This window comes from Colletotrichum siamense, assembly GCF_013390195.1.
Source record: "Colletotrichum siamense strain Cg363 chromosome Unknown KSG_Cg363_contig02, whole genome shotgun sequence".
NCBI classification, from domain to species: domain Eukaryota; kingdom Fungi; phylum Ascomycota; class Sordariomycetes; order Glomerellales; family Glomerellaceae; genus Colletotrichum; species Colletotrichum siamense.
The window spans coordinates 6,411,899-6,436,122 of NW_023501015.1; the positions used below are offsets into that span (position 1 = coordinate 6,411,899).

General features: G+C 53.4%; 9 protein-coding genes across 9 annotated transcripts; 4 read left to right on the forward strand and 5 right to left on the reverse strand.

Moving 5' to 3' along the window:
* On the forward strand, positions 1 to 1,794 carry amyS (Alpha-amylase; the record flags this gene model as incomplete). Its single annotated transcript, XM_036635520.1, has 6 exons — positions 1 to 152; positions 208 to 255; positions 306 to 713; positions 770 to 1,151; positions 1,201 to 1,715; positions 1,770 to 1,794. 6 exons carry the CDS (start codon positions 1 to 3, stop codon positions 1,792 to 1,794), a joined length of 1,530 nt encoding a protein of 509 aa, XP_036499008.1.
* Positions 1,795 to 3,107: 1,313 nt separating this feature from the next.
* Positions 3,108 to 4,735, forward strand: CGCS363_v003672 (putative aldehyde dehydrogenase-like protein; the record flags this gene model as incomplete). The annotated part of the gene is made up of 3 exons (XM_036635521.1): positions 3,108 to 3,235; positions 3,296 to 3,495; positions 3,555 to 4,735. 3 exons carry the CDS (start codon positions 3,108 to 3,110, stop codon positions 4,733 to 4,735), a joined length of 1,509 nt encoding a protein of 502 aa, XP_036499009.1.
* Positions 4,736 to 4,968: 233 nt separating this feature from the next.
* CGCS363_v003673 (uncharacterized protein) lies at positions 4,969 to 7,774 on the reverse strand (the record flags this gene model as incomplete). Its single annotated transcript, XM_036635522.1, has 2 exons — positions 4,969 to 7,326; positions 7,388 to 7,774. The coding sequence occupies 2 exons, from the start codon at positions 7,772 to 7,774 to the stop codon at positions 4,969 to 4,971; spliced, it is 2,745 nt and encodes a 914-aa protein (XP_036499010.1).
* Positions 7,775 to 8,952: 1,178 nt separating this feature from the next.
* HGT1-5 (High-affinity glucose transporter) lies at positions 8,953 to 10,525 on the forward strand (the record flags this gene model as incomplete). The annotated part of the gene is made up of 3 exons (XM_036635523.1): positions 8,953 to 9,451; positions 9,508 to 9,811; positions 9,874 to 10,525. The coding sequence occupies 3 exons, from the start codon at positions 8,953 to 8,955 to the stop codon at positions 10,523 to 10,525; spliced, it is 1,455 nt and encodes a 484-aa protein (XP_036499011.1).
* A 99-nt stretch (positions 10,526 to 10,624) lies between these two features.
* Positions 10,625 to 11,521, reverse strand: CGCS363_v003675 (uncharacterized protein; the record flags this gene model as incomplete). The annotated part of the gene is made up of 2 exons (XM_036635524.1): positions 10,625 to 11,100; positions 11,158 to 11,521. 2 exons carry the CDS (start codon positions 11,519 to 11,521, stop codon positions 10,625 to 10,627), a joined length of 840 nt encoding a protein of 279 aa, XP_036499012.1.
* A 2,528-nt stretch (positions 11,522 to 14,049) lies between these two features.
* Ephx2-0 (Bifunctional epoxide hydrolase 2) lies at positions 14,050 to 15,054 on the reverse strand (the record flags this gene model as incomplete). The annotated part of the gene is made up of 1 exon (XM_036635525.1): positions 14,050 to 15,054. The coding sequence occupies one exon, from the start codon at positions 15,052 to 15,054 to the stop codon at positions 14,050 to 14,052; it is 1,005 nt and encodes a 334-aa protein (XP_036499013.1).
* A 450-nt stretch (positions 15,055 to 15,504) lies between these two features.
* Positions 15,505 to 16,665, forward strand: CGCS363_v003677 (putative MFS-type transporter; the record flags this gene model as incomplete). The annotated part of the gene is made up of 5 exons (XM_036635526.1): positions 15,505 to 15,639; positions 15,697 to 15,794; positions 15,851 to 16,198; positions 16,260 to 16,403; positions 16,461 to 16,665. The coding sequence occupies 5 exons, from the start codon at positions 15,505 to 15,507 to the stop codon at positions 16,663 to 16,665; spliced, it is 930 nt and encodes a 309-aa protein (XP_036499014.1).
* Positions 16,666 to 19,025: 2,360 nt separating this feature from the next.
* Positions 19,026 to 19,988, reverse strand: abnA-1 (Extracellular endo-alpha-(1->5)-L-arabinanase 1; the record flags this gene model as incomplete). The annotated part of the gene is made up of 1 exon (XM_036635527.1): positions 19,026 to 19,988. The coding sequence occupies one exon, from the start codon at positions 19,986 to 19,988 to the stop codon at positions 19,026 to 19,028; it is 963 nt and encodes a 320-aa protein (XP_036499005.1).
* Positions 19,989 to 22,052: 2,064 nt separating this feature from the next.
* CGCS363_v003679 (uncharacterized protein) lies at positions 22,053 to 22,937 on the reverse strand (the record flags this gene model as incomplete). Its single annotated transcript, XM_036635528.1, has 1 exon — positions 22,053 to 22,937. The coding sequence occupies one exon, from the start codon at positions 22,935 to 22,937 to the stop codon at positions 22,053 to 22,055; it is 885 nt and encodes a 294-aa protein (XP_036499006.1).
* Positions 22,938 to 24,224: the final 1,287 nt, after the last annotated feature.

Below are 24,224 nucleotides of genomic sequence, written 5' to 3' on the forward strand. Positions count from 1 at the left end.
ATGGGAGAACAAGAACCGACCCCCGAGAACCACACGATGATGCAGGGCTTTGAGTGGTATGTCCCTGCTGATCAGAAGCACTGGGTGCGACTGGAGAAGCACGTACCGCAGCTCAAAGCTTGGGGCGTCGACAACATCTGGATCCCGCCAGCGTAAGCCTCCAGTCGATTGCGCGATTGAGCGATCATTAGCTTACGTTGAAGGCAGATGCAAGGGCTCATCGAAGACTGGAAACGGTTACGATATCTACGATTTGTACGTCGCGCTCAATTGGGGCGATTGGACCGCAACGCTGACCAGCAAAGGTACGACCTGGGCGAGTTCGACCAGAAGGGATCCGTCGCGACGAAATGGGGTACCAAGGAGGAGCTCCTGAAGCTCGCGCACACAGCAAAGGACAATGGCGTCGGCATTTACTGGGACGCTGTCCTGAACCACAAGTTCGCAGCCGATCGCAAGGAGAAGTGCCTCGCCCAGGAGGTGGACCAGGAGGACCGCACCAAGTTCGTCAGTGACAAGTACGAGATCGACGCCTGGGTCGGCTACGACTTCCCCGGTCGCAAGGGCAAGTACAGTGATATGAAGTATCACTGGTACCACTTCAGCGGTGTCGACTACAACGCGAGGAACGAGAAGACGGCCATCTACAAGATTATGGGTGACAAGGGTGACCAGCAGTGGGCTGACGCCGTCGACGATGAGAAGGGCAACTAGTAAGGACAAATATCGCTGCCATCAATGCCTCCCAAAGCTGACTGGAGTTCGCTAGCGACTTCCTCATGGGTTCAGATCTCGACTACGACCATCCCGAGGTCGTGAAAGATGTCCTCAACTGGGGCAAGTGGCTGGCGAAGGAGGTGCCCCTCCAGGGAATCAGATTCGACGCAATCAAGCACTATAGTGAGGACTTCTTGCGCCAATTCATTACCGAGCTGGACAAGGAATATGGCAAGGGATGGTTCTTTGTCGGCGAGTTCTGGAAGGACAGCCTCGACGACATGACCGAGTATCTGGCTCGCATGGGCCGTCAGTTCACCCTTTTTGACGCGCCGCTGGTATACAACTTCAGCGAGATCAGCAAGGGTAACGGAGCGGATATGAGAAAGGTCTTTGACGACACGTTGGTGCAGAAGGAACCCATCAACGCTGTGGTAAGTCCGACTCTTTTCTGACCTTCGTAGGGCCATCTGACAGGAGCAGACCCTCGTCATGAACCACGACACTCAACCTTACCAAGCCCTCGAGGCACCGATCGAGGGCTGGTTCAAGCCCATTGCGTATTCTCTCATTCTCCTCCGCTCCTCCGGCTACCCTTGCGTCTGGTACGGTGACCTCTACGGCATCAAGGGAGAGCACCCCTTCCCGCCATCATGTGGCGGCGCTCTGCCGAAACTTATCCTTGCCAGGAAGCTCTATGCCTACGGTGAGCAGGCCGACTACTTTGACTACGCCACGTGTCTCGGCTGGGTCAGGTACGGAACTTGGGACCGTCCCTATGGCTGCGCGGTCGTTGTCAGCAATGCCGGGCCCGGCTCCAAGCGGATGCACGTCGGCGAAATGCACGCTGGAGAGGTTTGGACCGATGTCCTCGGATGGAACGACCGTGAGGTCACCATTGGCGACGATGGCTTCGGCGAGTTCGTATGCTCTGGCACTTCAGTGAGCATCTTCGTCAACAAAGATGCAGATGGCAGAGACAAGTTTACGAAGGAATTGTGAGTACCGTCACCCCTTCCCTTGGCCTATGGATACCAGCTAACGTCTGATAGCGACTCCAACATTTACGAGGAATAAGTTGTCAGTGGATCATGAAGAGGCTTGAAAATCCTTAACGGTTCTTGTTTTCCCTTTGGCTAGGACCTACTGAATAAGGCCTGCATCGTGTGGTTTGATGGGTTGGTACCTAATGGGAACATGGTCAGCAGTCATAGAGCTTCCTAAAATTCCGTATTATTATGGAATAAGTCTAATCTTAAAACTTGGTTTAATGGGACTTTCAAAGTCGCCTTTAAATCGACGCGTGTCCACTTGGGTGATTATCAATCGGAACGCTGAACCATGAGCTCGGCAGAGGTCATGCCCCGCCATTTTCCACATGAGGGGCTGGATGGGACGGATCAGGGCGGCATCGCCGGTCTCGCCCGTGCGACTGAGCATTTCAAGAGCTCCACCTTGGTCACTTTTTGGTCTTTTCTCCACTTGGAGAAGCGAAGCGGATTGACGGCTAAGTAGCTGTATGTGGCTAGAATCCAGCATGCTCTGCAGTACCTCTACCGCCTAGCCGTTCCTAGTCTGACAATTGGAGCTGCATGTCAACCTGCCTAAAGTTGCCGGGCCGGGCAAGTGTATCCTTGAAGTGACATTCGCATTCACATACTGGAAGTGGATAACTACATTCGCATTGTCCTTCTGGATATGGGGAATTATGCTCGAGTCTTTCTCGTTTAAGAACGCAAGATACGTGAAAAGCACGAGTCGTGTCGACGACTCAGCCGTGATTAAGAGAAGCTTCCCTCTGCCCAGGTGGGGGTTTATGCTTCTTCTTAACACCGATATCATGTCGCCCGTTCGCCGATGAATCACAGACTTCCATCAGTCCGAGGGTTGATTGTCCACTTGCTAGATATGGCCAATGTGCGAGATATCCATACGTTGACCCGATTCCACCCGGGCCGGTGGACAAAACCTCAGACAAGAAGGGTGCACCCAGCGATCCCCGCATCGTGACGCTTAGCTTATCGCCGATTTGTGCCCCGGGCCCCCACGTCATTAACCCCGCCGGCGGCCGTGGGCCGCAGCTATCAGGTGCGGAGAAGCCATCCGGCCGGTATGCCCACCCGGTGTGTGGTGTTTCATAGGCTTCCTGAATTTCCTCTTTGTCATCGCAACCGAGCAGACTGGATTATTCAGTGATCACTGAGCCTTCATAAACCCCTCACTGCGCACTCGGGTTTTCATTCAGTTTTGGGAATTATTAATCATCTTCTCTTTTCTTCACTTCAAAACCGTGATACCCCTTTCTCAGCACTGCCAGCTCTTATCAAAGTACCCCGCAGAGCAGCAAAACCGAACCTTCTCTAGGAACACAACTGAGCACGACCGTCAACATGGCCGACCTCTCCGTTCAGCTCCAGGCCCCGAACGGTGTCAAGTGGACGCAGCCCACTGGTCTCTTCATCAACAACGAGTTTGTCAAGTCTTCTACCGGCGAGACTATCGACACGATAGACCCCGCGTAAGCTCAACCCCCTCATCTCTTGAGACACGAAAGCAGAATAGCTAACACATGCTGTAGGACCGAAGAGAAGATTGCCGCCGTTCAGGCCGCATCGGCTGATGATGTCGACAAGGCCGTGAAGGCTGCCTACGCCGCGCTGAGGCACGAGTCCTGGAAGGGCATCTCGGCGACGGACCGTGGAGCTCTCATGTACAAGTTCGCCGATCTCATCGAGCAGAACAAGGAGGTTCTCGCCGCCATTGACGCGTGGGATAACGGTAAGCACAGGGCACCGACAACTTGTGGCTGATGAATGAAGAAACTGAGTATCCCGCAGGCAAGACGTACGCAGACGCCCTCGACGGCGACCTGTCAGAGTGCGTCACCGTCATTCGCTACTACGCCGGCTGGGCCGACAAGACCTTCGGCCAGACCATCAACACGACCCCGGCAAAGTTCGCCTACACGATCCGCCAGCCCATCGGCGTCGTCGCCCAGGTCATCCCGTGGAACTACCCCCTCGCCATGGCCACCTGGAAGCTCGGCCCCGCCCTCGCCTGCGGCAACACCGTGGTCCTTAAGGCCGCCGAGCAAACCCCCCTCAGCATCCTGTTCCTGGGCACCCTGATCAAGGAGGCCGGCTTCCCTCCCGGCGTCGTCAACTTCGTCAACGGCCTCGGCCGCGTCGCCGGCAGCGCGCTAGTAGGCCACCCGCTCGTTGACAAGGTCGCCTTCACCGGCAGCACAGCGACCGCGCGCGCCATCATGGGCGAGGCCGCCAAGACGCTGAAGAACATCACCCTCGAAACCGGCGGCAAGTCGCCGCTGCTGGTCTTCGACGACGCAGACATCCAGCAGGCCGTGCGGTGGTCGCACATGGGCATCATGTCGAACCAGGGCCAGATCTGCACGGCGACGTCGCGCATCATCGTGCAGGCGTCCATCTACGACGACTTCATCAAGCGCTTCGTCGAGACGCTCAAGGCCGTCAGCAAGGTCGGCAGCCAGTGGGACAAGGACACCTACCAGGGCCCGCAGGTGAGCAAGGTGCAGTACGAGAAGGTGCTCGAGTACATCGACATCGGCAAGGCGGAGGGCGCGAACCTCGCGGCGGGCGGCACGCCGCTGAGCATCGGCGGCAAGGGCAAGGGCTTCTTCGTGGCGCCGACGGTGTTTACGAATGTGACGACCAAGATGCGCGTGTGGGGCGAGGAGATCTTCGGCCCCGTGGTGGTGATTGCGAGCTTCAAGGACGAGGAGGATGCGGTGGGCTTGGCGAACAGCACGCAGTACGGCCTGGGCGCGGCGGTGTTTACGCAGAATGTTGAGCGCGCGCACCGCGTGGCGTCGGAGATTGAGGCGGGCATGGTGTGGATTAACAGCACGCAGGACAGCGATCCCCGCGTGCCGTTTGGTGGTGTGAAGCAGAGCGGTATTGGAAGGGAACTGGGTGAGGCGGGATTGGAGGCGTACTCCCAGATCAAGTCTGTTCACGTCAACATGGGTACGAAGCTGTAGGGGGCTTGAAGTGGGTGTTTGATCAACGATTTTGATACTTAATGAAGGAAATTGAAAGTTACGTCAACCGGAGTCAGTGACAAAGTTGTTGGTGTTGATGAGTGTAAGGAGACGGTCATGTGTCGACGCTTTAGGTACGCATAAGGCTCACATCTGTGACACATGGCCGCATCATCCGTATGAAAGGTGACCAAGGTGACGATGAAGGTTTGATTTCTCATTGATCTCGTCGTCTATGGAAATAGTACTAGGTCGTAATGCCCTGGAAGCAGCTGCACCTTCTTTCCAGCCGCCTTTCTAGACCCGTCGGTCCCCTGCCTAGTGATCTCGACTTCGCTCTCATCTCTCGGCAGCAGCAGTGTAGCCTTCGTGCTCGTTGGAACAGTAACCTTCATCCGCACATCGTCGCCCTCACGCTTGAAGGTGACCTCAATCATGCCATAGGGACACTCAAACGTGCCTTCGACCAGGTTGAACTCCGACCTGAGCGGAGGCTTCACAGTCCACGTCCTGTACGCGTCGTCCTCGACCTTGACTCCCAGAACAGCCTCATAGAACCACTCGTAGATCGTGCCGAGCATGTCGTGGCACTTGCTGCGGCACGCGTCCTGCCAGAACTCGTTGAGCGTGGTCTCGCCGCGTCGCAGGAAGCGCATGTACGAGGGGTGCTCCTCCTGGCGGGCCATCGCCATCACGATGTCGGGCCTGTCGACGTCCGTGAAGGTGTTCCACAGCCACTTGAGGCCGATCTCGCCGGCGCGGATTCTGCAGTCCGAGACGTCGTCTACGAAGGCCTTCTGGACGTCTGAGATGTGCTCTTCGGGGACGAGGCCGAACTGGAGTGCCATTGCTTGGGCAATCATGGTGCGGTCGTGGGTGTCTGGTTTGTCGAGGGAGGTGTAGAAGGCGTAAGGATGCTCCTTCTTGTCGGCGATGAGGAGGTGTTGGTTGTACACGTTGTAAATCCTGTCAGCCCATTCCCTGAATCGCTTCTCATCTTCGGCGTAACCCAATTCTCGAGCCATCAACTCAACATTGCGGAGACACCGGTAGTAAATCGCGGTCTCTATGTTAGCTTGATGGTTTCCGAACGCAATGTCCCGACCCCAATCGCCGAGACCGTGCTCAATCAGCCCGCCATGCCGCTCCTTTGTGTGCAGATACTCCATGTACCGAACACAGGGCTGGTACATCTTCTGGAACATGTGTGTAGACCCGTAGTACTTCTTGAGGATCTCAGGGATCAGGGCAATGGCACCTCCCCAGGTGATGGTGTCATGAAGCGGGCCGCACATATATCTAATTTCAGGGGCCATCGTGGGCACCAGACCGTTATACTCCTGCGTATCGAAGATGTCATCGAGGATCTTGGAGTGGAGGGCTTCAATGTCGCGGATGTACTGCGTCGCTGGCGCGAGGAGATGCGTCACCTCGAGCCATCCAAACTTCTCAATTTGCGGGCAGTCGGTGTGGTAGCTGAAGAGATTGCTGACGAAGGACCAGTAACACATGTTAATCAGCGCGTTGGCGTCTTCGACGTCTGTCTTCATGGTACCGAGACGACGGGCTGCGGAGGAGACATGACGGCCGACGACGGAGTGGATGACGGGAAGCCCCTCGCCCTCGATTAGTGATACACCTTCGACCTGGATGTATCGGGCACTCGTAAAGCTGAAGTCGGGCTCCCAGACCTCGATGCTTCCGGTGCCAGCTAGGGTGATCTTGGAGTAGACTTTGGTCTCAAACTCCTTGAACAGAGGGTCAGGCATCAATACCCTGCCAGTCTCGTCAACGCTCTCGGAGTACCGCACGATCACCTCAGCCCCTGCCGGTCCGCTGACCTCGATGCGGACCATGGTTGAGGCATTCTGGCCCAGGTCAACGGCCACAACACCACGCTCCAAACTCTTCTTCGAGACCGGTTCAAATGTCTCGTGCAGGGTGACCGGCGGCTGGCTCTGGTACTTGAGCTTTCCTCGCGGCCCGGTCACAGGCGCCGCCGGCTTCCACTCCGATTCATCGAAGCCCGGCGCATCCCACCCGGCTGGGTAACACCGGAAATCCTTGTTCTCCGAGGCGTAAATATTCGCCAGCGTAGTCGCACTTTTCCTCGTCTTCCAATCGGGCCCGGTGATGATGGTCTCCCTACTACCATCCTCATAAAAGAGGTGCAGCTCCGCAAAGAAGCAGAGCTCGTTGCCGTACCGGACATATGTGTTGTCCTCGTACATTGGCCAGAAGAAGCGGTCGCCTTGGTCGCCTGCGTAGAAGCCGTTACCAACATGAGCGCCCAGCACGTTTTCTCCTTCGTTTAGGAAGCTGCTCAGGTCATAGGCGACGAACTGGACTGTGCGGTGGTAGTTCGTCCAGCCCGGGTCCAGGACGTGGTTTGAGGCCGGGGTGCCGTTGCAGGACAGGTTGAAGTGGCCCAGGCCTGAGGCGAAGGCGACGGCTCGTGTGGGTTTGCGGTCGAGGCGGAGGGACTTGCGGAGGTAGAAGGGCTTGTCGCTGCTGTCGCCGATCCAGACGCCCTTCCAACGGTTAGGCTCGTCTTCGAACCAGGCACGGAAGATTAGACTCGTATGGGGCATCTGCGAACGAGTGAAATGTCAGTGTACAAGTTCATGGTAGTCGTTGCTAGGATGGACATACGTAGGTCTGGTTCATGCTGTAAGGAGGCAGAAGTCTGCTCGATCTGGGGTACGCGGTAAAGAATTCATTGAGGCCACTGGGTGAAGGCTGGCCATCCTGATCCCAGACGGTAACCTTCCAGTAGTGGAAGCTCGCCGACTTGAAGCCGCCGTCTGGCTTGCAGAGAATGTTTCGCTGAGCATTGCTCTCAACCTTGCCAGAATCCCACAGAATGTCTGAATGCGAGGATTGATCGAGCGCTTGTTGGCTCAGAGCGACCACCACCCGGTACGCTGTTTGCGAAGCATGCTCGACATCGGAATGAAGAGTCCAGTAGAATCGGATCTCGTCTGCGTCAATGCCCAGGGTCTCATGAAAAGCATGGATGCCGCAACGCGTTACTTCCATGGTGAACGACCAGGGTCTTGAAGGCCAGGGCGATATGTTGCCGTCAATAACGAGCTGGGCAAGCGAGACAGTTCACGGCCGTCCAAGCGGCTCAAGTATTGGTTCTCGGCCTAGTGCGTGTACGGTTTGTACGAACGTCTCGCAATGTTTCGGACAAGTTCCGCACACGAACAGTTCACGATGTGTAAAAAGAACATGGCCAGGCGAGGGCTTCAAGTCATCAATGTCCCGAGAGGACCGAGTTTCGGTGCTTTGTTATCTCGAAAAGGTGGCTCTGGCGGGGGCTGAAACATACCACTACCGTTGTTGGTTCCCCATTCACTTGGGTCGCATTGCGCCGAGAGTGGACAAGGTCTTGGGAGAGCCGGTGGGTTGGATCATCACAATTCGGTACTCGGAGGCTGGACTTTGAGTCCGCTATCTGGCCGAGCACAGTTGCCGAGTGGGGTTTGTGAGGGTGTCATCGAATGGGAGGCGGGATTCTCGCCGCGTTGTTGACAGGTTTGGTCCTAGCGTGTTGTTTGGCGGAGATCCCGGGGTGAGACCGGGTTTTCCGGGGCCGTCACCACCATATATTCAATGTACTCAGCTCATCGGGTTTTCGCAATTGAAGCGTCCCTCTTTCGAGCTTGCGAATTACGATGCAATGCCAGTTGAGTCAAACCAACAAGACTCTTCCGGACATTTGATAATGTCCTCTGCCCGTTCTACAAACCCCACCGTTCCGGACTCGGCCCCTCGTAAACTCCACATACCGCTGCACAGGACCGGAAGAGCTTACAGAATGAGTACAATACGAAATCCTCTAGTATCGTAGTCACGGTAGGCATTGGCAGTAGCATAGCATCCAGTTCGGTAATGTCGGGGTAAAGATACAGCTTAGTATGGGGTGGTTGTGGGGGAAGTTTGCCCCCAGATTCTGGAGGTTGTAAGATCAGGGGAGGATCGGCCGAGTACAAGAAGAGAGCCCCACCTGATGGGATGACACCTTGATCGGGGCTTGTACGCGGGCGAAGAGTCTATTCGTCTCTACAGCCAGTGCAGTTTCCTGAAAATCCTTTATCCTTTGGAACTGTATTTGAACCCTCGTCCGATCGCGAGACTTTCAAGGCTTCTTCTGCAGTTCATCTTATCCCAACATTGTCAAGCCGACTCCTGGTATCCCTACTGCGAACATCATGGGGCGTCTTACCACTGTATTCTCGGCCGTCTTCTTGGCCATAGGAGGTTTCCTCTTCGGCTATGATTCCGGTATCATAACGTCCACGATCGCGCTTGACACGTTCAAGGAGTATTTCAGCGACCCGTCAGATACCGTCACGGGCGGCATCGTGTCGGCCTTCCAAGGCGGCGCGATTCTTGGCACCATCATAAACATGATGTTCGCACACCGAATGGGTCGCCGAAACACCATCTTCTTCGGTTCCGTGGTGTCGTGCATCGGCTCCGCGCTGCAGGCGGGCTCCGTGAACATGACGATGCTCATCATCGGCCGCTTCCTCGGAGGCGCAGCCGTGGGACAGCTTACCTCGACGATTCCAATGTACGCTTCTGAGTTGTCCGAGGCGAGGTACCGCGGTGTCCTCTCCGGACTGCTGCAGTGGATGTTGAGTTGGGGTTTCTTTGTCGCCCAGTGGCTGGGATACGGCTGCTCCTTCAACCACACCGCGTTCTCTTGTCAGTATCCGACCAAACCCAACGCGTCTATTACACAGGAGCTAACCTTCCAACAGGGAGATTTCCCCTTGCTTTCCAATGCGTTCCCGGTGTCATCCTCATTTCCGGGATATACTTCTTGCAAGAATCGCCTCGATGGCTCATGGAGAGAGATCGCCATGAAGAAGCCCGCGCATCCCTGAACAAACTCCGAAGCGGCCTCGACGAAGAGACAATTGACCTTGAGTTCCGAGAGATTCGCGATGTCATTCTTGCTGACAGAGCTGTCGGTGATGTCTCGTGGAAGTCCATCATCACCAAGCCGTCATGGCGCAAGCGTCTTCTATTGGGCTGCGGAATTCAAGCTTTTGGTCCTCTCAGGTATGAAAGTCTCTTGAAGAAGTTAACCTCTGTAGGGAGACGTATACTAACACGGATCGTAGTGGAATTAACGTTATCAACTACTACGGCCCCCGCATCTACGAGATCCTCGGCATCGAAACTCAAGAATCCCTGATGATCATCGGCATCAGCGGTGCTCTTTCAATCGTATACTGCACCATCGGCCTGTGGCTCCTTGACCGCGTCGGCAGAGTCAAGCCGCTGATTGTCTCCGCCGCCGGTCTCGGAGCATCATTGCTAGTTAATGCAGTCCAAGCCCAATACATCAACGAGAACAACGCGAACCAGCTTCGCAGCATGGTCGCCATGAACTTTGTCTTCAACATGTTCTACACCCCGCTCGGCATCATCAGCTGGGTCTACCCGGCCGAGATCTTCCCCGTCGAGGTCAGAGCGCTCGGAAACGCTATCACGACCTTCACCAACTGGACCGTCAACCTCGTCTTCGCCCAGTTCTCGCCGCAGGCCTTGACCTCCATCGGCTTCAGGTACTTTTACGTATTCTTCGTCTTCAATCTTATTGCTATGCTGTGCTACATCTTCTTCTTCCCCGAGACGAAGGGTAGGACCCTGGAGCAGATGGACGAGCTGTTCGGTGACCAGCTTGTGCCCCACGCCATGCAGGATTCGGAGGGTGCTGCTGCGGCTGTCTCCAAGGACGAGAAGTTGGTGGAGCAGCTTGATCGTGTTTGAGCTGCATCATGGTATGCTCAAAATCCGGGAAAGATGCAACGAATTATGTGTACCTGTGACTAGTCTGAGGAATAACACGATATCAATAATAATGACTCGTTATTGCGCCGATCGCGGCGTATCCCAGTACTGCATGCCCCCAAATGAAATGTCAGAATTCTTCATCATCATCCCGAGCCTCCATCGTCCGAGGCCCGGCCAGAAGTTCGCCTCCTTCGCATGCTCTTCCTGTCTCATGTCAAACCAGCCAATCTCCGTCTTTGAGCTTGAAATCGTTGGAAAGAACTTGCACCATCGGTCGGTACCGACGAGCTCCCCTTGGCTGCCGTTGCCCTCTGGCAAAGGAGGCTGTACGAGGGTCAAGTCAACTCCAAGAAACTTGACCAGCGATGTCGTCAGCGGGAAACTGGGCAAGTAGTTGACCGGCTTGTACACAGTGCGGAAGAAAGACTTTTTGTCGGCCACTGCCTCCGCAACGTCGCCTGTCGTATCTTGTGGGAAGATCTTGATCTCTGTACCACCACCAGCTAGTTCATTGAACTCAAATCGAGCAAGATGCTTTGGGATGCTCCAATCTGTATCGGCTTAGTATAAACACCCTGTCAACCCGGAAAAGAGTCGCCAGATCTTACCTTTACGACCATTCCAGCATGTCGTCTTCTGCGACACGTAGATACGAGTGATTCGCATGTTCTGCTTCTCCTTGCGTTTACCATGCTCCTCTACCTGATAAGAGTACTCTCCAGTTGATAAGATGAACTCGTCGTAAGGCCCCACGGGACTAGAAGAATATCGGTGGATCTGGATTGTGCCGATCCCTCCCTGTGGCGATCCTGAGTCTGAGGAGCGCGCGAAAGAGGACTGGGCCTCAAGTGGGGAAAACGCAATGTCCGTTGGAAACTCCTTTGCCTGCGACGATGGAATCCAGAACATGAAGAAGTAGGACGTCCCTTTCAAGTCCCAAGGGGCAGGAACGTGCTGGATAGGCTCGTTCATCCCGTCCATCCTAGAGGAAGTGTCCGAAGGAGATGTAAGATTCGGCTTTTCACAATACTCTCTTCTGGTGAATTTCCTAATCGCCATCAGACTTAGTACTACTGTCTAAAGAATGGGGATATTGAGGTTGCGATAGAGGTAGAGGCAAAGGCCACCAAACTGTGAAATGAGCATTAAATAAGGGCGGCTCCGCTGTGGACCGGTGGAGAGGCGCTTCTCAGCCGCGGCGTTCTTGTAAATGTGGCGTCCAGTGACGTTCAAGAAATTCAAGACATTGGCTTGGCCCAGTACTCACCTTGTGATGATGTTCTTAGCAGCTGGGCGTCGAGACTCCTTAGCGGGGCTGACCACCATAACAATCACCGTTCTGCGTGAGCCAATGGAAATTGAACTTCTTCGAATTTCTCAGTACCACAAGTCTACATTGGGCCCGAGTTTTGTCAACTTAAAGATTCCCATTCCACCTGTTCCGGTTAGTGCTGGCAAGTCGCCCAGTGATAATCACAGGCAGGCTAGGACCACTGGAGGCTTGACATTATTATAAATTTGGCTGCTTTGAATGTTGACAACAATTCTCGCCAGTCCCTAGAAGTTACACGCAATCCTTGTATAAGCTAGGAACGAATTCTCACCAGGCGAAAGCTGCTTCAAGGTGTGACTATAGACACTTTTACCACATCCTCTAGCTTCAATTTCCCGAACGCAGGCCCAAGATAGAGACAGAAAGCAACATTGGATATGGCTCTCAGAAACAGTGATTTTGATATGAAAACAGATCGTTTCATCCAAGCATCCTCATCGCCCGATTCATCTGATGAAGAGTCCGGGAGTCGAAGCAGACCGTGGCTCAAATACGTAGCGGCTTCCTTGACAGCTTTTGACTTGGCTGGGCTAGGATTCAGATCCAACTCCAGAGTGTCATCGTCCACTTCCCTCACCGTTCGTTGCCTTATCCATTTTGCGACATCGTTGGCATTACATACCGGTTGCTCTTCGTCGTCATTGGGGTTTTCAGTGCCTCCTAATTCCCCCTGGTATGGTTCATCTGCAATGTAGTTTCGTAGCAAGTGCTTTTCAAATTGGGAAGCCGAACGATTGTTGAATGAAACTAGAGCCACTTGATCAATTTCTCCGATCCCCGGTCCGAGATACCATCGGAGATTGAAGAGTATTTCCTCCCGAGTACGAAACTGCAACACGTGTCCGAACGTTTGCTGAATTGCCGCCTGAGATGTAGCCTTAGTTTCAAGAAGCGAGTCGTATCCAGCTCTCAAAGCTGTAAGCGCAACGTGGAGGCTAAAGGGGCTGTCGAGGGCCTTTCGTTGTGAAAATTCATGGCTTGAGATATTCGCCTTCGGCGGCAACAGCATCATCCAGCCGTTACCGAATATGTTCGCTTCGATTTCTGAATGAGTAGCATGCTCGTGAAGATGATTCAAGTGATGGTTCGAATCAAAGTGCACGTGGTTCGTATGAGAGCCACCTTCTGCAACTTTTGATGCTTCCGTGTACTTCCTCCCGCGCCACTTAGTCGATGTATCAGCCTCGAGGCCTCTCGGATCATGCTGCATCGTTTCGTCGTTCAAGTCGTCCGACGGCATTTCTTTCTGTGGGGCACTGATAAAGTCTCTCGGCGCATCTCGTGGCGGTACATCAGGCGGTGGCACTCCACCACCATGGTTGAGAATGATGCGAATGCTCTGCATTGATTGCCGCAGTTTATCAATCAACTCTGTGTCCCTTCGAGCCCATGATGACTCTACCACACTTTCGGCGAAGCTCGAGAATGTTGACACAACATGGTCTATCATTCGCTCGAGCTGCTCAACCTCCTTTTGTCTTTCCTTCTCTGTAGCCTTTTGTCGCAGACGAAAGGTATTCTGGGCAATGCGGTTTCTTTCACGGCGACTCTATCCAGATTAGCCTTTAGACGCTTCCTATCAGGTGGAGGCCGATGCAATAAACTTACATTCAGCTGCATGCTCTTCGATGGCTCTTTCCGTGGGCGGCCTCGCCTACCTGTCCGAAGATGGTGTGCAGAGATAGCGGTGTTGTCGCTCTCCATCTCACTCATTGAGCGCATTGAATGGAAAGGTAGTATTTCAAATTCTATTCAGTATGTTTCTTGGACAGGCTATTCAGAGCCCGGAGTTTGAGTTTCAACGTATCAACGTATCATGGTTGGTTTATGTAAGATATGTGTACCGTAATTGCTGAAATGACAAGTTTAGGGCGTGAGCTGATGACAAATGCCTCTTACCACAGGCCGCACAGGACCGTCATACCGAAGTCGATTTTGCGATTAGTGAACCAACATCTGCAATGCCAGACCTGGGGCACGAGCGGCAAAATTATATAATGAGAGCCGAGGCTCATTTGAACGCAAAGATCCGCAGGTATTTGTATTGCTTTCTTGACTGGGGTTGTTCACAAATCAAGATATCATCTATGGGTGTAGACGTCGACGTCTGCTTGGCGGCCCCGCTATTTTACACATCTACCCTTTTCAAGGTAATTTGAGCTTTCATTCACTGTGGTGCGATTCCTCTTGACTTCAACCACTCTATCATGGTCTCTGCAATCTCCTTGGGCTTTTCGGATGGGAGGAAGTGACCGCATTCAAAGACTTCACTCGTGAAGTCCGAGAAATAAGCGCGCAGTTCTGGGTTGTCAAAGATTGCCGGAGGACAAACGGGATCCCTTGAGCCGCCCATATGCAAGAAAGGTACCCGAATGTTGTCTGCATCGGCTGCAAGGTTCTTCTCCACCTCCATATGTACGTTCTCCACTAGGGCGCGGTACCACATCAAAGGCGATGTAAATCCGGCGCCCTGGAAGTTATCCCTGGCGGCACTCATAGCTGCGGGGTCATCGGCATATGACTGCAGCTTTCTCCGTTTGTCAGCAGAGAGCCAGTCGACAAGGCCATCTCGTCGGCCAAAGGTATCATTCATGGCGTTGTTTTCTCCGTGCCCAGCAGCATAGAAACTCTCAGGATGGCCGGACAACAGACTCGGTGCGTCGGCACTGGCGAGAAACTTGTAATAGTATTTGACTGGCCATCCCAGTTGTCGTTCAAACTTTTCGGCGTCCATGTCGATGTTGATTGGCGTTCTTGCCACGTGTTCGTAATTGTATGCCCCCACGACGAGAGCATTTACGCGTTCAGGGTGCCACAAGTACATGCGGTGTGCCATGAAAGCTCCCCAGTCATGCCCAACGGAAACGAAGTTGACGACACCCTCGTGGTCGAGTATCTCTATGATATCGTTCGCCATAGCGCTCGAATTGAAGAATGAGACGTCCCATGGCTTAGACGTGCCAGCATACCCAAGTAAGTCTGGTATCATGAGCCGAAAACCAACGGCAACGAGAAGTGTAACAACTGGCGCCCATACAGAGGCTGAATCGGGGAATCCATGGAGGAGAACGAGAACGGGATCGGCAGTGGATTCATTCAGGTTAGGGGATATGTAGTAATTATACTGCAAAGAGCGCGAGTTGATCAATTGCTTCTGGATGAGAGTGTCCATGTTGACTTGAAGCCCTAATAACGTCGGATAGGCAGTTGAAGTGAGAGGCTGAGATGTTTCACGAGTTTTCACGCCGTCTTTTGTATGAATCTAGCGTGGTGAACATGATTTTCTTCGGGTATCGAGTGAATTGTCAACGTGTCCGCGTGTTTTGTCATTTTCTCGGCACGACCCGATGGTTTCACGCTCCTCATGAATGATTTGTTTTTGGAATAGAATAACTATGCTCCACGCTGATTATTAAATGATTCAGCAATTATGCCGAATTATATAATTCAGCCATATGTACTCTTTTGCTTACCCAACCACCGGGTCGACCGCCAAGTGATCGAATTGAAATATGGAGCGCGGTAGTTGTCCACATTCAGCCTTTCCGGTAAATTTGAACCGCCTACCACATGAGAGAAGCTAGATGACCAGAAAGCATAAGCTGGCTTGAGACTTGCAGAGATGGCAGACAACATTGAGCGCAAGAGTGCGACAACGAGGCCTCATGAAAACTACAGTGAACCAGTCAGCAAAGCTGATGGAAAATGGCGCAAAGCTGCTGCTTCGGCCTGCATTATTCTATGCCAATTCATTCAGGTATGAGCATTAACTACTGAGAGCCCTCTCGTAGGCATTAGAGCTGAATTTCAACAGACGATTCCCCTGGGCGCAGGCATCAACGGCGGTCTGAACATGGCTAAGGAGCTCGGCGTGTCACCCGCTTTTGCCATATGGATTATAGCATCTTATCCGTAAGTGTTTATAGGAACGGCCACTCAAACGATTGAAAGCTGACCTTTAGACACAGCCTTACTCAAGGAACGTTTGTCCTTATGGGAGGGCGTGTTGGTGCAGTCTACGGTCACAAGAAGACTGCTGCCGCTGGTGGCATACTTTGGGTAATTTACCATCTTATATCCGGTTTCATGCGCAGCATCATATCTTTGAGCATCATGCGTGCACTCAGCGGCATTGGGGCTGCGTTCGTCTTTCCAAATGCCGTGGCTCTCCTCACGATAACGAATCCACCTGGTAAGGCTCGCAACATTTCAGTTGGGCTGTTCGGCGCCATGGCACCAATTGGTGCTGCGGGTGGGAGTGTATTCCCCGCTTTGTTTGGCCAACTGACCCAATGGTGGTGGCTGTTTTTCTTCTTGTGAGTATTTATCTTGACGCCCCGCAGTGGAATTCGCATCTCTAATCGAGAAATATAACAGAGCTCTTCTGGGAAGTGTCATCTTTGGCCTGTTTATCATAATTGTACCTGCTGAGCCCACACCGATGGATCCTCTGGGCAAGGTCGACTACATTGGAGCATACCTAGGCGTGTCCGGCCTCATTCTCTTCAACTTTGTGTGGACGTGAGTAGACTCTTTCTCCCCCTACATCTGTGTGGCATTCTCACAATTGGGAATCAGTCAATCCGCTCTTGTGGGCTGGTCCGTCCCATACGTCTATGCGCTTCTTATTGTATCGATTCTTCACGTGGCTGGCTTTGTGATCTGGGAGGCGAGATTCGCAGCCGAGCCCATCATGCCAATGAATATTTGGGGGTCGCCGTCGTTCAGCATGATGATTGTGTCATCTTTTGTATCCCTCATGGGATTTGGCATGCTCATTTGATATTTGACTGCATGGCAGGCCGAATTGAGAAATTACACAATGCTTCTTAATGCCGCTACATACGCTCCCTTAGCAGTGGGTGGTGCAGGCGCAGCACTCCTCAGCGCAAAGGTGGTGAGACACTTGGCTGCGCAATATATTCTGGCCATCGGATCCACGGCAACACTCGTGTCTCTTCTCCTCGTGGCAACAATGCCAGTCCAGCAAACCTACTGGGCTCAGGCATTTCCTGCGATTCTTCTCGGGTCGCTAGGGCCTGATTTCGTCTTCACGGAGTCTCAACTCATCGCCAGTGGGACAGTCCGGCGGGATCAAGAGGGGCTCGCAGGATCTCTCATTGGGACGATTCTATCGTACGGGTTAGCAACTGGGTTGGGCTTTGCTGGCACGGTGGAGCATTACACAAACAACAATGGCAAAGATTTGGCTCGAGGGTATAGGAATGGCCTCTACCTTGGCATCGGGATGGCCGGTGTTGCCATAGTACTGTCTATGGCGTTTGTCAGAATACCAAGAGATCGTCGTGAGGGCTGGGGTGAAGAACAGATGGGACCTGACGTCATCTTACCCAGGGCCGAACCTTGACCTGTACAACCAAAGCATACAAGGGAAGTGGAACTCAAGTATCTTCTCCGACTCAAGAATGATTTGCCTTTGCATGGAACCACGATCACAGTGCACAAACTCACATTTGGGCCACTCCCTGTATGATCCACGTGTGACAGTGATACGAGGTGTTATTAAAGTGAGTAGGATGCGTTCTTTCCTAACATAATCATACAACCACGGTGCTTTCCACAGTGATGAGCAGTTCCCTTTCAAGTTCCGGTTGTCACAAGAACAGAATGCAAGCCTCATACGAGCCTAGATATAGTCCGCAACCTAATGCTGACGCCAAGAAACTCAGAGTGCCGCCTCTAAACAAGCCAAAAATTCCCTCCTTCCGGAAGATGCCATTTGCCACATCCAGAGGGCCGAGGCGCGGTCGAGGCCGAACCGTATTTGGCAATTTCGCCCCCTGGTCTGCCATTCGGTTTGGATGGTATTGGTGGTCATTAGGCACTGAGTTCCCAGCGGCTAGCCTCATTCGCGTCTTCACAACGTCAACAGGCACGAAGAGCGTGCACGCAAAGCCGCCGGCGAGAGCTCCACTGAATGTGCTAACGGCTACTTGGCGAGATGCGCTGGCTTCGAGTTGCTGGCGCGGAGCCTCGCCAAGAAACCTTTCTCTCAGCAACTCATACAGACCAAAGCTTAGGCTAGTCGCAGGCAGATGACTCGCCGCCAAAGCTGTATACCCGGCCCATAGTCTCCCTGGATTTCTTGCGAAATGCTTTACAGCGAGAAGCGTTGGGGACTGCCGTGGGTTGGCAGGCTTAAGGGTATCACCTCCATGCATCTGCGCATTCTGCTTCAACACCTCGGCGGGGTTGATAATGGCACAGCTCACGAGGTCTGCTACCGCGCTGCTGAGTCCATGAAGGATGGGAAGGGGGACGCCGGAAAGATAACCCGCTGACTTCGCGTCCTGGGTAACTGTCTTTAGCCTTTCATATATCGTGAAAAACGCCGCTGATGAAGGTATCCCAGTGATGATCGTGGGCCCGAACCCCTGGTAGAGTCCACGAAAAAATGTCCGATTGAACGAGCCATTGACTGTCTTGTACTGCGTCCTGTAGACTGGGGATTGCATGCGCGTAATAAGAGTATCCAGTGGATGCAATAAGACGTCGACGCTTATTGCCGCGCATGCCGCTGCCTTGGCTAGAGTTAGCCCGCTATTCGTGAGGTAGCACTATTGGATAGGGATGTTGTGTAGCTACCTGCGAAACTTTCAGGTCATGACCAGACGACATACGGACCTCGTGAGAAGTGGCGACGCGATTAGGACAAGTTGAATGACTAAATGACTGAGTTATATGCGCGGCAATTGAGAGTGCTATGCCTGAGGTGTACAACAACAGTGCCCGAGTGCACCCGAGAACTCTTTTAGTTCAGCGTTGTCGGCACCCGAGAGTTCCGCCATCCGCATCCAGCTTGCAAAACCGTTAAATCTCTTGAACACGCTCATATTTCTTTCTACAGTAATTAGCCGACTAAAATCGCAAAATGCGACTACAACCGAAACAAGTATGTACAACGGAAATAAGTAGATACAGTGGAAAGAAGTAGATACAATGGAGGTAAGTAGATACAGTGGAAACAAGTAGATACAATCGAAACAAAGGTCTGAAACCAGTGCGGACACGCAGAAAAACTGCGCTGCATGCATGTGGAGAGGTCTCAGCTGCACGTCAGCCCATCATCTGCCCTGTCGTCTCTGCGCAATTCCTGAATTGGCTGAGCGAATAGTACACGTCTTAGTACACGACCGGCCAGCCGCTGCTGTAGCGGATGAGGTTGAGGCCAAGCTGCGCAGTGCCGGCATCGTTGTAGTAGTGGTAGACCAGGACGTCGGCGTCGTTGTCGGTGAACACGGCGTTGTGGCCGGGTCCGTGGACGGAGCCGTGGCTGGACATGACCCGAGTGCCTCCGCCCTGCATCATCTGCTTGCCGTCCTTATCAACGTAAGGGCCTGTGACGCTAGTAGAGCGGCCGACCATGATACGGTAGGTACTATCAGCGCCCTTGCAGCAGCGGTCGAAAGAGACCCAAAGGTAGTAGTAGTTGCCACTGCGGGTGATAAAGGGCGCTTCGATGGCATTCTCAGAGTTGTCGGGGCGGGTAGCGATCGAAATGATATTGCTGTTCTTGAGCTTGCCGGTACTGCTAGACAGCTCCACCATCTTAAGACCGCCGAAGAATGAGCCAAAAGACATCCACCACCTTCCCTCGGCATCGATGATCAGGTTGGGGTCGATAGCATTGTACCCGCTGGTCGCCGTAGACTCGATAACGAGACCTTGGTTGGTCCACGAGCCGGATGCACCGGTGGTACTCGTAGCGAGGAAGATGGCTGACTTGCTGGTTCCGAAGCTCGAGGCGGAGTAGTAGAGGAAGTATTTGCCGTCGTGGTACGACAGATCAGGCGCCCAGAGGTTCTTCTCGCCGTTGGTGTACTTGGTTGTCCATGACGCACCGTTGGGAAATGCAGCACCGGCGTCCTTCCAGTTGGTACGGTCGGTGGACGTCTTCAGTCCCACGCCGTCGGCCGTGAATGCGGCCAGATATGTGCCACTCGGGGTTTTGGTTATTGTCGGGTCGTGGATGAAAGTATCACCGGAGACGGGGCCAGGGGCGACGTTCTGTCTTGGCTCCAAGGTCAAGGCCGAGGTGGCGACTGCCAGCAGGCCGACGACGGCGAGTCGAGGTGAGAAGAACATTGCAAGTTCTTCCGGTTATTGATTAGATGTGTCAGTGCAGAGCAGCAATGGTTGGAAGAAATCGCAGGTTGGCAATGACCCCTTTATACAACCGTTTCAGTGTGTCTTTTCCCTCCCTTCCTCGCGAGGCGACAATTGCTTCTGGCCAACAGCGGGCTCCTTTCAAGGGGCCTCGGGATGGGACATGCCTTGGAACAATAAGTTCAACAATTGAACCTACCTGCAATTACGGACTGAGGGCCCTTGTTTCATCCAACGCAAGATTGGCTCAGCGGCGGATACCATGCAGGTCTAAGTCGGAAACGCTCCGAATGGGCCAAGAACAGAGTTGACCTCGCGAGGCTCCCAGACCTCGAAAACAACTGGTGGAAAACTTTAAGGGGGTGATCGGTGATAGGTGCGGTAGCAACAGCATGCCTGCTCGCCGAGACACCCTGCAGGAAGAGCAGGGTATCATTAGCACGCGACCTAACCTAAGCCTTCGTGATTTCCGCTCCGGACTTAACACTCCATGCTGGCAAGGATAACCCGCTGGCTGTCCAGCCAGGCGGTATTACAGAAAAAAGGAAAACAGATCAAGCCAAGGCCACATCGGACGAGGGCGGGAGGTAACCTGCAAGCGAGTGCCGCTTCGGTCGCGCAGACAATCAAAACTACACTGAGGAGATCCAAGGCGGCGAGGTTCTGTCTTCAGCTGATAAGATAGCACCTCAGGACTAATACATCGAACAGGCGAGGTTCCTTGGGAATTAATGCTCAAGTGCCATGGATGCGCCCTGTTATTCCATCGAGTGCGGCATGGCGTCAGTACATCCGTTCCCCAGTTTTCTCCAAAACAACTCTTTTTAAGTGTTTTCGTTCGCGGGATTAACGGCCATATTTCGGATTAACGTCCGGTTGGTTAGAATTTCGCGCGCGTTTGTACTGACGCCAGGCCGTACTCGATGGGATAAGCGAGGAGACACCAGCAAGCTTGGAGGGGTCTGAAGAGGCGCAAAAGGGCTATTCACATAAAGACTCCAGCTCATGCGAATGTGCGTCAACCTCGGAATGCTAGGTAAGTCCCATTGCAACGATTCTGAAGGTAAAGTTGTCTCTTCTAGAGTGCCCAGATCTGGGCCTTAATATAGATGGGGCACCCACGTGGCCAGGATCTTAACAACCGTGCAGAAAGACGACCGAGCCATCAATATAGCCCCACTAAATAGGAAGAAGGTTACATGCAAGTAGCCAGGGGTTATCCGTATTCGGCCACCTCCGCGGCGGCCCCCTGCCCAGGACCGGTCGGTTCGGGGCATTCAGGGGCCGGGGGGCTGATAATTGTCTGCCCATCCCTTTGGCCCCGAGAGCCACCGATGAACTTCCCTGGGTGTCTGTACCGAGGTGCCTCAGAATGCATGCAAGTGATCACGACAAATCTTCAACGCAACGGTACTTAATATCACAATGGATATGACTTTGATTGGATCGAGGTAGCTAGTACCGAGTTTCCAACACGCTAAATCTGCCGGCAGACGCGGAAAAAGGCCAGGCGCGGGTCGCAAGCGCAGTCTTCACCGCTATATTGCGGGTCAGTGGCATCGATTACCAGTGACCAGAATAAAGTCGTGCAAATGAGATCGCGCACCTGCCGGGGCAGACTCAAAAGGGGCAGCCGGAGAATCGAGACATGGCGTGGCGGGTGTGTCGCCCTCGTAAATGTCTGGAACGGTGGGACCGGGTACTTGGTGGATATGTACATACCTGAGAAAGATTCAGTTTGTCGTTGGTATTTGGCCCTGCAGCCTTATGAGTGTTACCAAGATGCTGGCAGACTATTATGCCACGCAGTTATACATAAGGTTGTGATCGGCATCGAGGCAACGCGTGTCGTCCAGTCCCCGGAAAGTCGGTAAAGTTCACATCTTTGGTTTCTAGGCGAATCATGCCTTGCAGATTGGTTTCATTCTCTATGTTCAAATGTTGCCAGTGACTGCCGAGAATTCTACCAATGCAACACACATAAATATAGTACACGAATGGGTAAAGAAACCACGCGTCCATGAACAAAAGAGAAGCCATGAATCACGTGGCAGATTTCGATTCGATCTCATGGCCCCTACGAGCAAGTTCCGAATGACTTTTGACTGTCCAAGGATTAATACTAGTTCTCAAACACGTCATGGGACATAACTTACCATCCAGATCCGCAATGAGCAGTCGTCTTACCGCAGTAATTCGAAGCACTACAGCAATCGCCAAAGGTTGAGCCCTTACAAGTCTTGCCGTTCGTCGAGCAGGCTCCATCGGTGGAGATGGCCCCTGAACCACTGCTACACGTCCCAAATGCAGACTGGCAGCCAGCACCGCAGTGATCAGTCGACTTGCCACAATAGCCACTAGAAGAACAGCAGTCTCCGTAAGTTGATCCCTTACAAATTCTTCCATTCTTGCCACAAGCTCCATCAGTAGATACTGCGCCCGAGCCCGTGTTGCATGTGCCGAACGAGCCTTGGCAGCCTGTTCCACAGTGGTCACTGGTGCCTCCACAGTACCCAGATGAGCTGCAACAATCACCGAAAGCCGATCCCTTGCAGGTCTTGCCGTTCTTCCCACAAGACCCATCCGTGGAAATGCTTCCGGAGCCACTGTTACACGTACCAAACGAGGCCTGACAACCTGAGCCACAGTGGTCGCTCGTACCGCCACAATAGCCCGAGGAACTGCAACAGTCGCCGAATGTTGACCCTTTGCATGTTTTTCCATTCTTACCACAAGAACCGTCCGTTGATATGCTGCCAGAGCCAGCATTGCAAGTGCCGAACGAAGTTTGACAGCCTGTTCCACAATGATCGCTGGAGCTGCCACAGAAGCCTGAAGATGAGCAGCAGTCACCAAACCCGGAACCCTTGCATATCTTGCCATTCTTGCCACAAGTACCGTCTGTGGAGATGGTACCAGCAGAGGCATCACAGGTTCCAAAGTCCAGTTGACAGCCAACAGAGCAGTGGCTGGTGGATGAGCCACAGAATCCCGAGGAACTACAACAGTCTCCAAAGCCAGACCCCTTGCATGTCTTGCCATTCTTTCCACAGGTGCCATCCGTCGAGACGTTACTCGAGGAGGCATCGCAAGTTCCAAAGGTTGACTGACAGCCCGGGCCGCAATGGCTTTTCGTGCCTCCGCAGAATCCGCTAGGTGAGCAGCACTCGCCAAACGAAGACCCTTTACAGGTCTTCCCATTGTTGCCACAAGATCCGTCGGCTGATACGTTGTCGTTGCCAGCAGTGCAGGTACCGAATCCGCTCTGGCACCCACTGCCGCAATGTCCCGATTCAGAACCGCAAAAGCCCGAGCTGGAGCAGCAGGTTCCGAAAGTCGAGTTCTTGCATGTCTTCCCATTGCTTCCACACTTCCCATCAATGGATACGTCGCTGGGGGGCGTTGAGCCGTCGCTGGTGGTGCAGTTGCCGAAGCCGGTCTGGCAGCCAGCACTGCAATGGGCTTGCTCGCTACCACACCAGCCGCCCTCACTGCAGCAGGAGCCAAAGGCAGATCCTAGACAAGTCTTGCCGTTGGAGCCGCATCTCCCGTCGGTACTGATGTTATCCGCAATGACCGTGCAGTTACCAAACTTGTTCTGACAGCCGGTTCCGCAGTGACTGGTACTGTCACCGCACCAATTGCCGCCGCTGCAGCAAGAACCGAAGGTTGAGCCGGCACAAGTAAACTGATTCGTTCCACTGCATGAGCCGTCCGGAGATGCACTGCCAGGCCCTGGTGCCGGAGTTGTTGGAACAGTTGAAGTTGTTGGCGGAGGAGCAGCGCTGTTGCAGTTGCCATAAAGAGGTTGACTAAAATGAGGGTTCTCACTGTCAGCATAATGGGCAGAGGTGAATATCAATGCTGAACATGGTGAGAACTGACCAGCCGTCTCCGCAGGCAACCTTGGATCGGCCACAGATGTCGTCAGCAGAACAGCATGCACCCCAAGTGGGAGTGCAAACTCGTCCGCCACTTGACGGGCCGCAAGATCCGTCCTCAGTTTCCACTCCGGTCTGCCACGGTGGCAGAACATCGGTAGTAGAAGTCGTAGACTGGGCAAATGAAATAGCTGGCAACAGCCAGAGAAGAGCAAACTGCTTCATCGCTAATAATTAATGAGCGCAATGAACGAGATAGTTGTGTCATTGAACACCATAATGACCAGCAGCCGAGGTGAGATGATATATAGTGTAGTACATCAACACAACTACA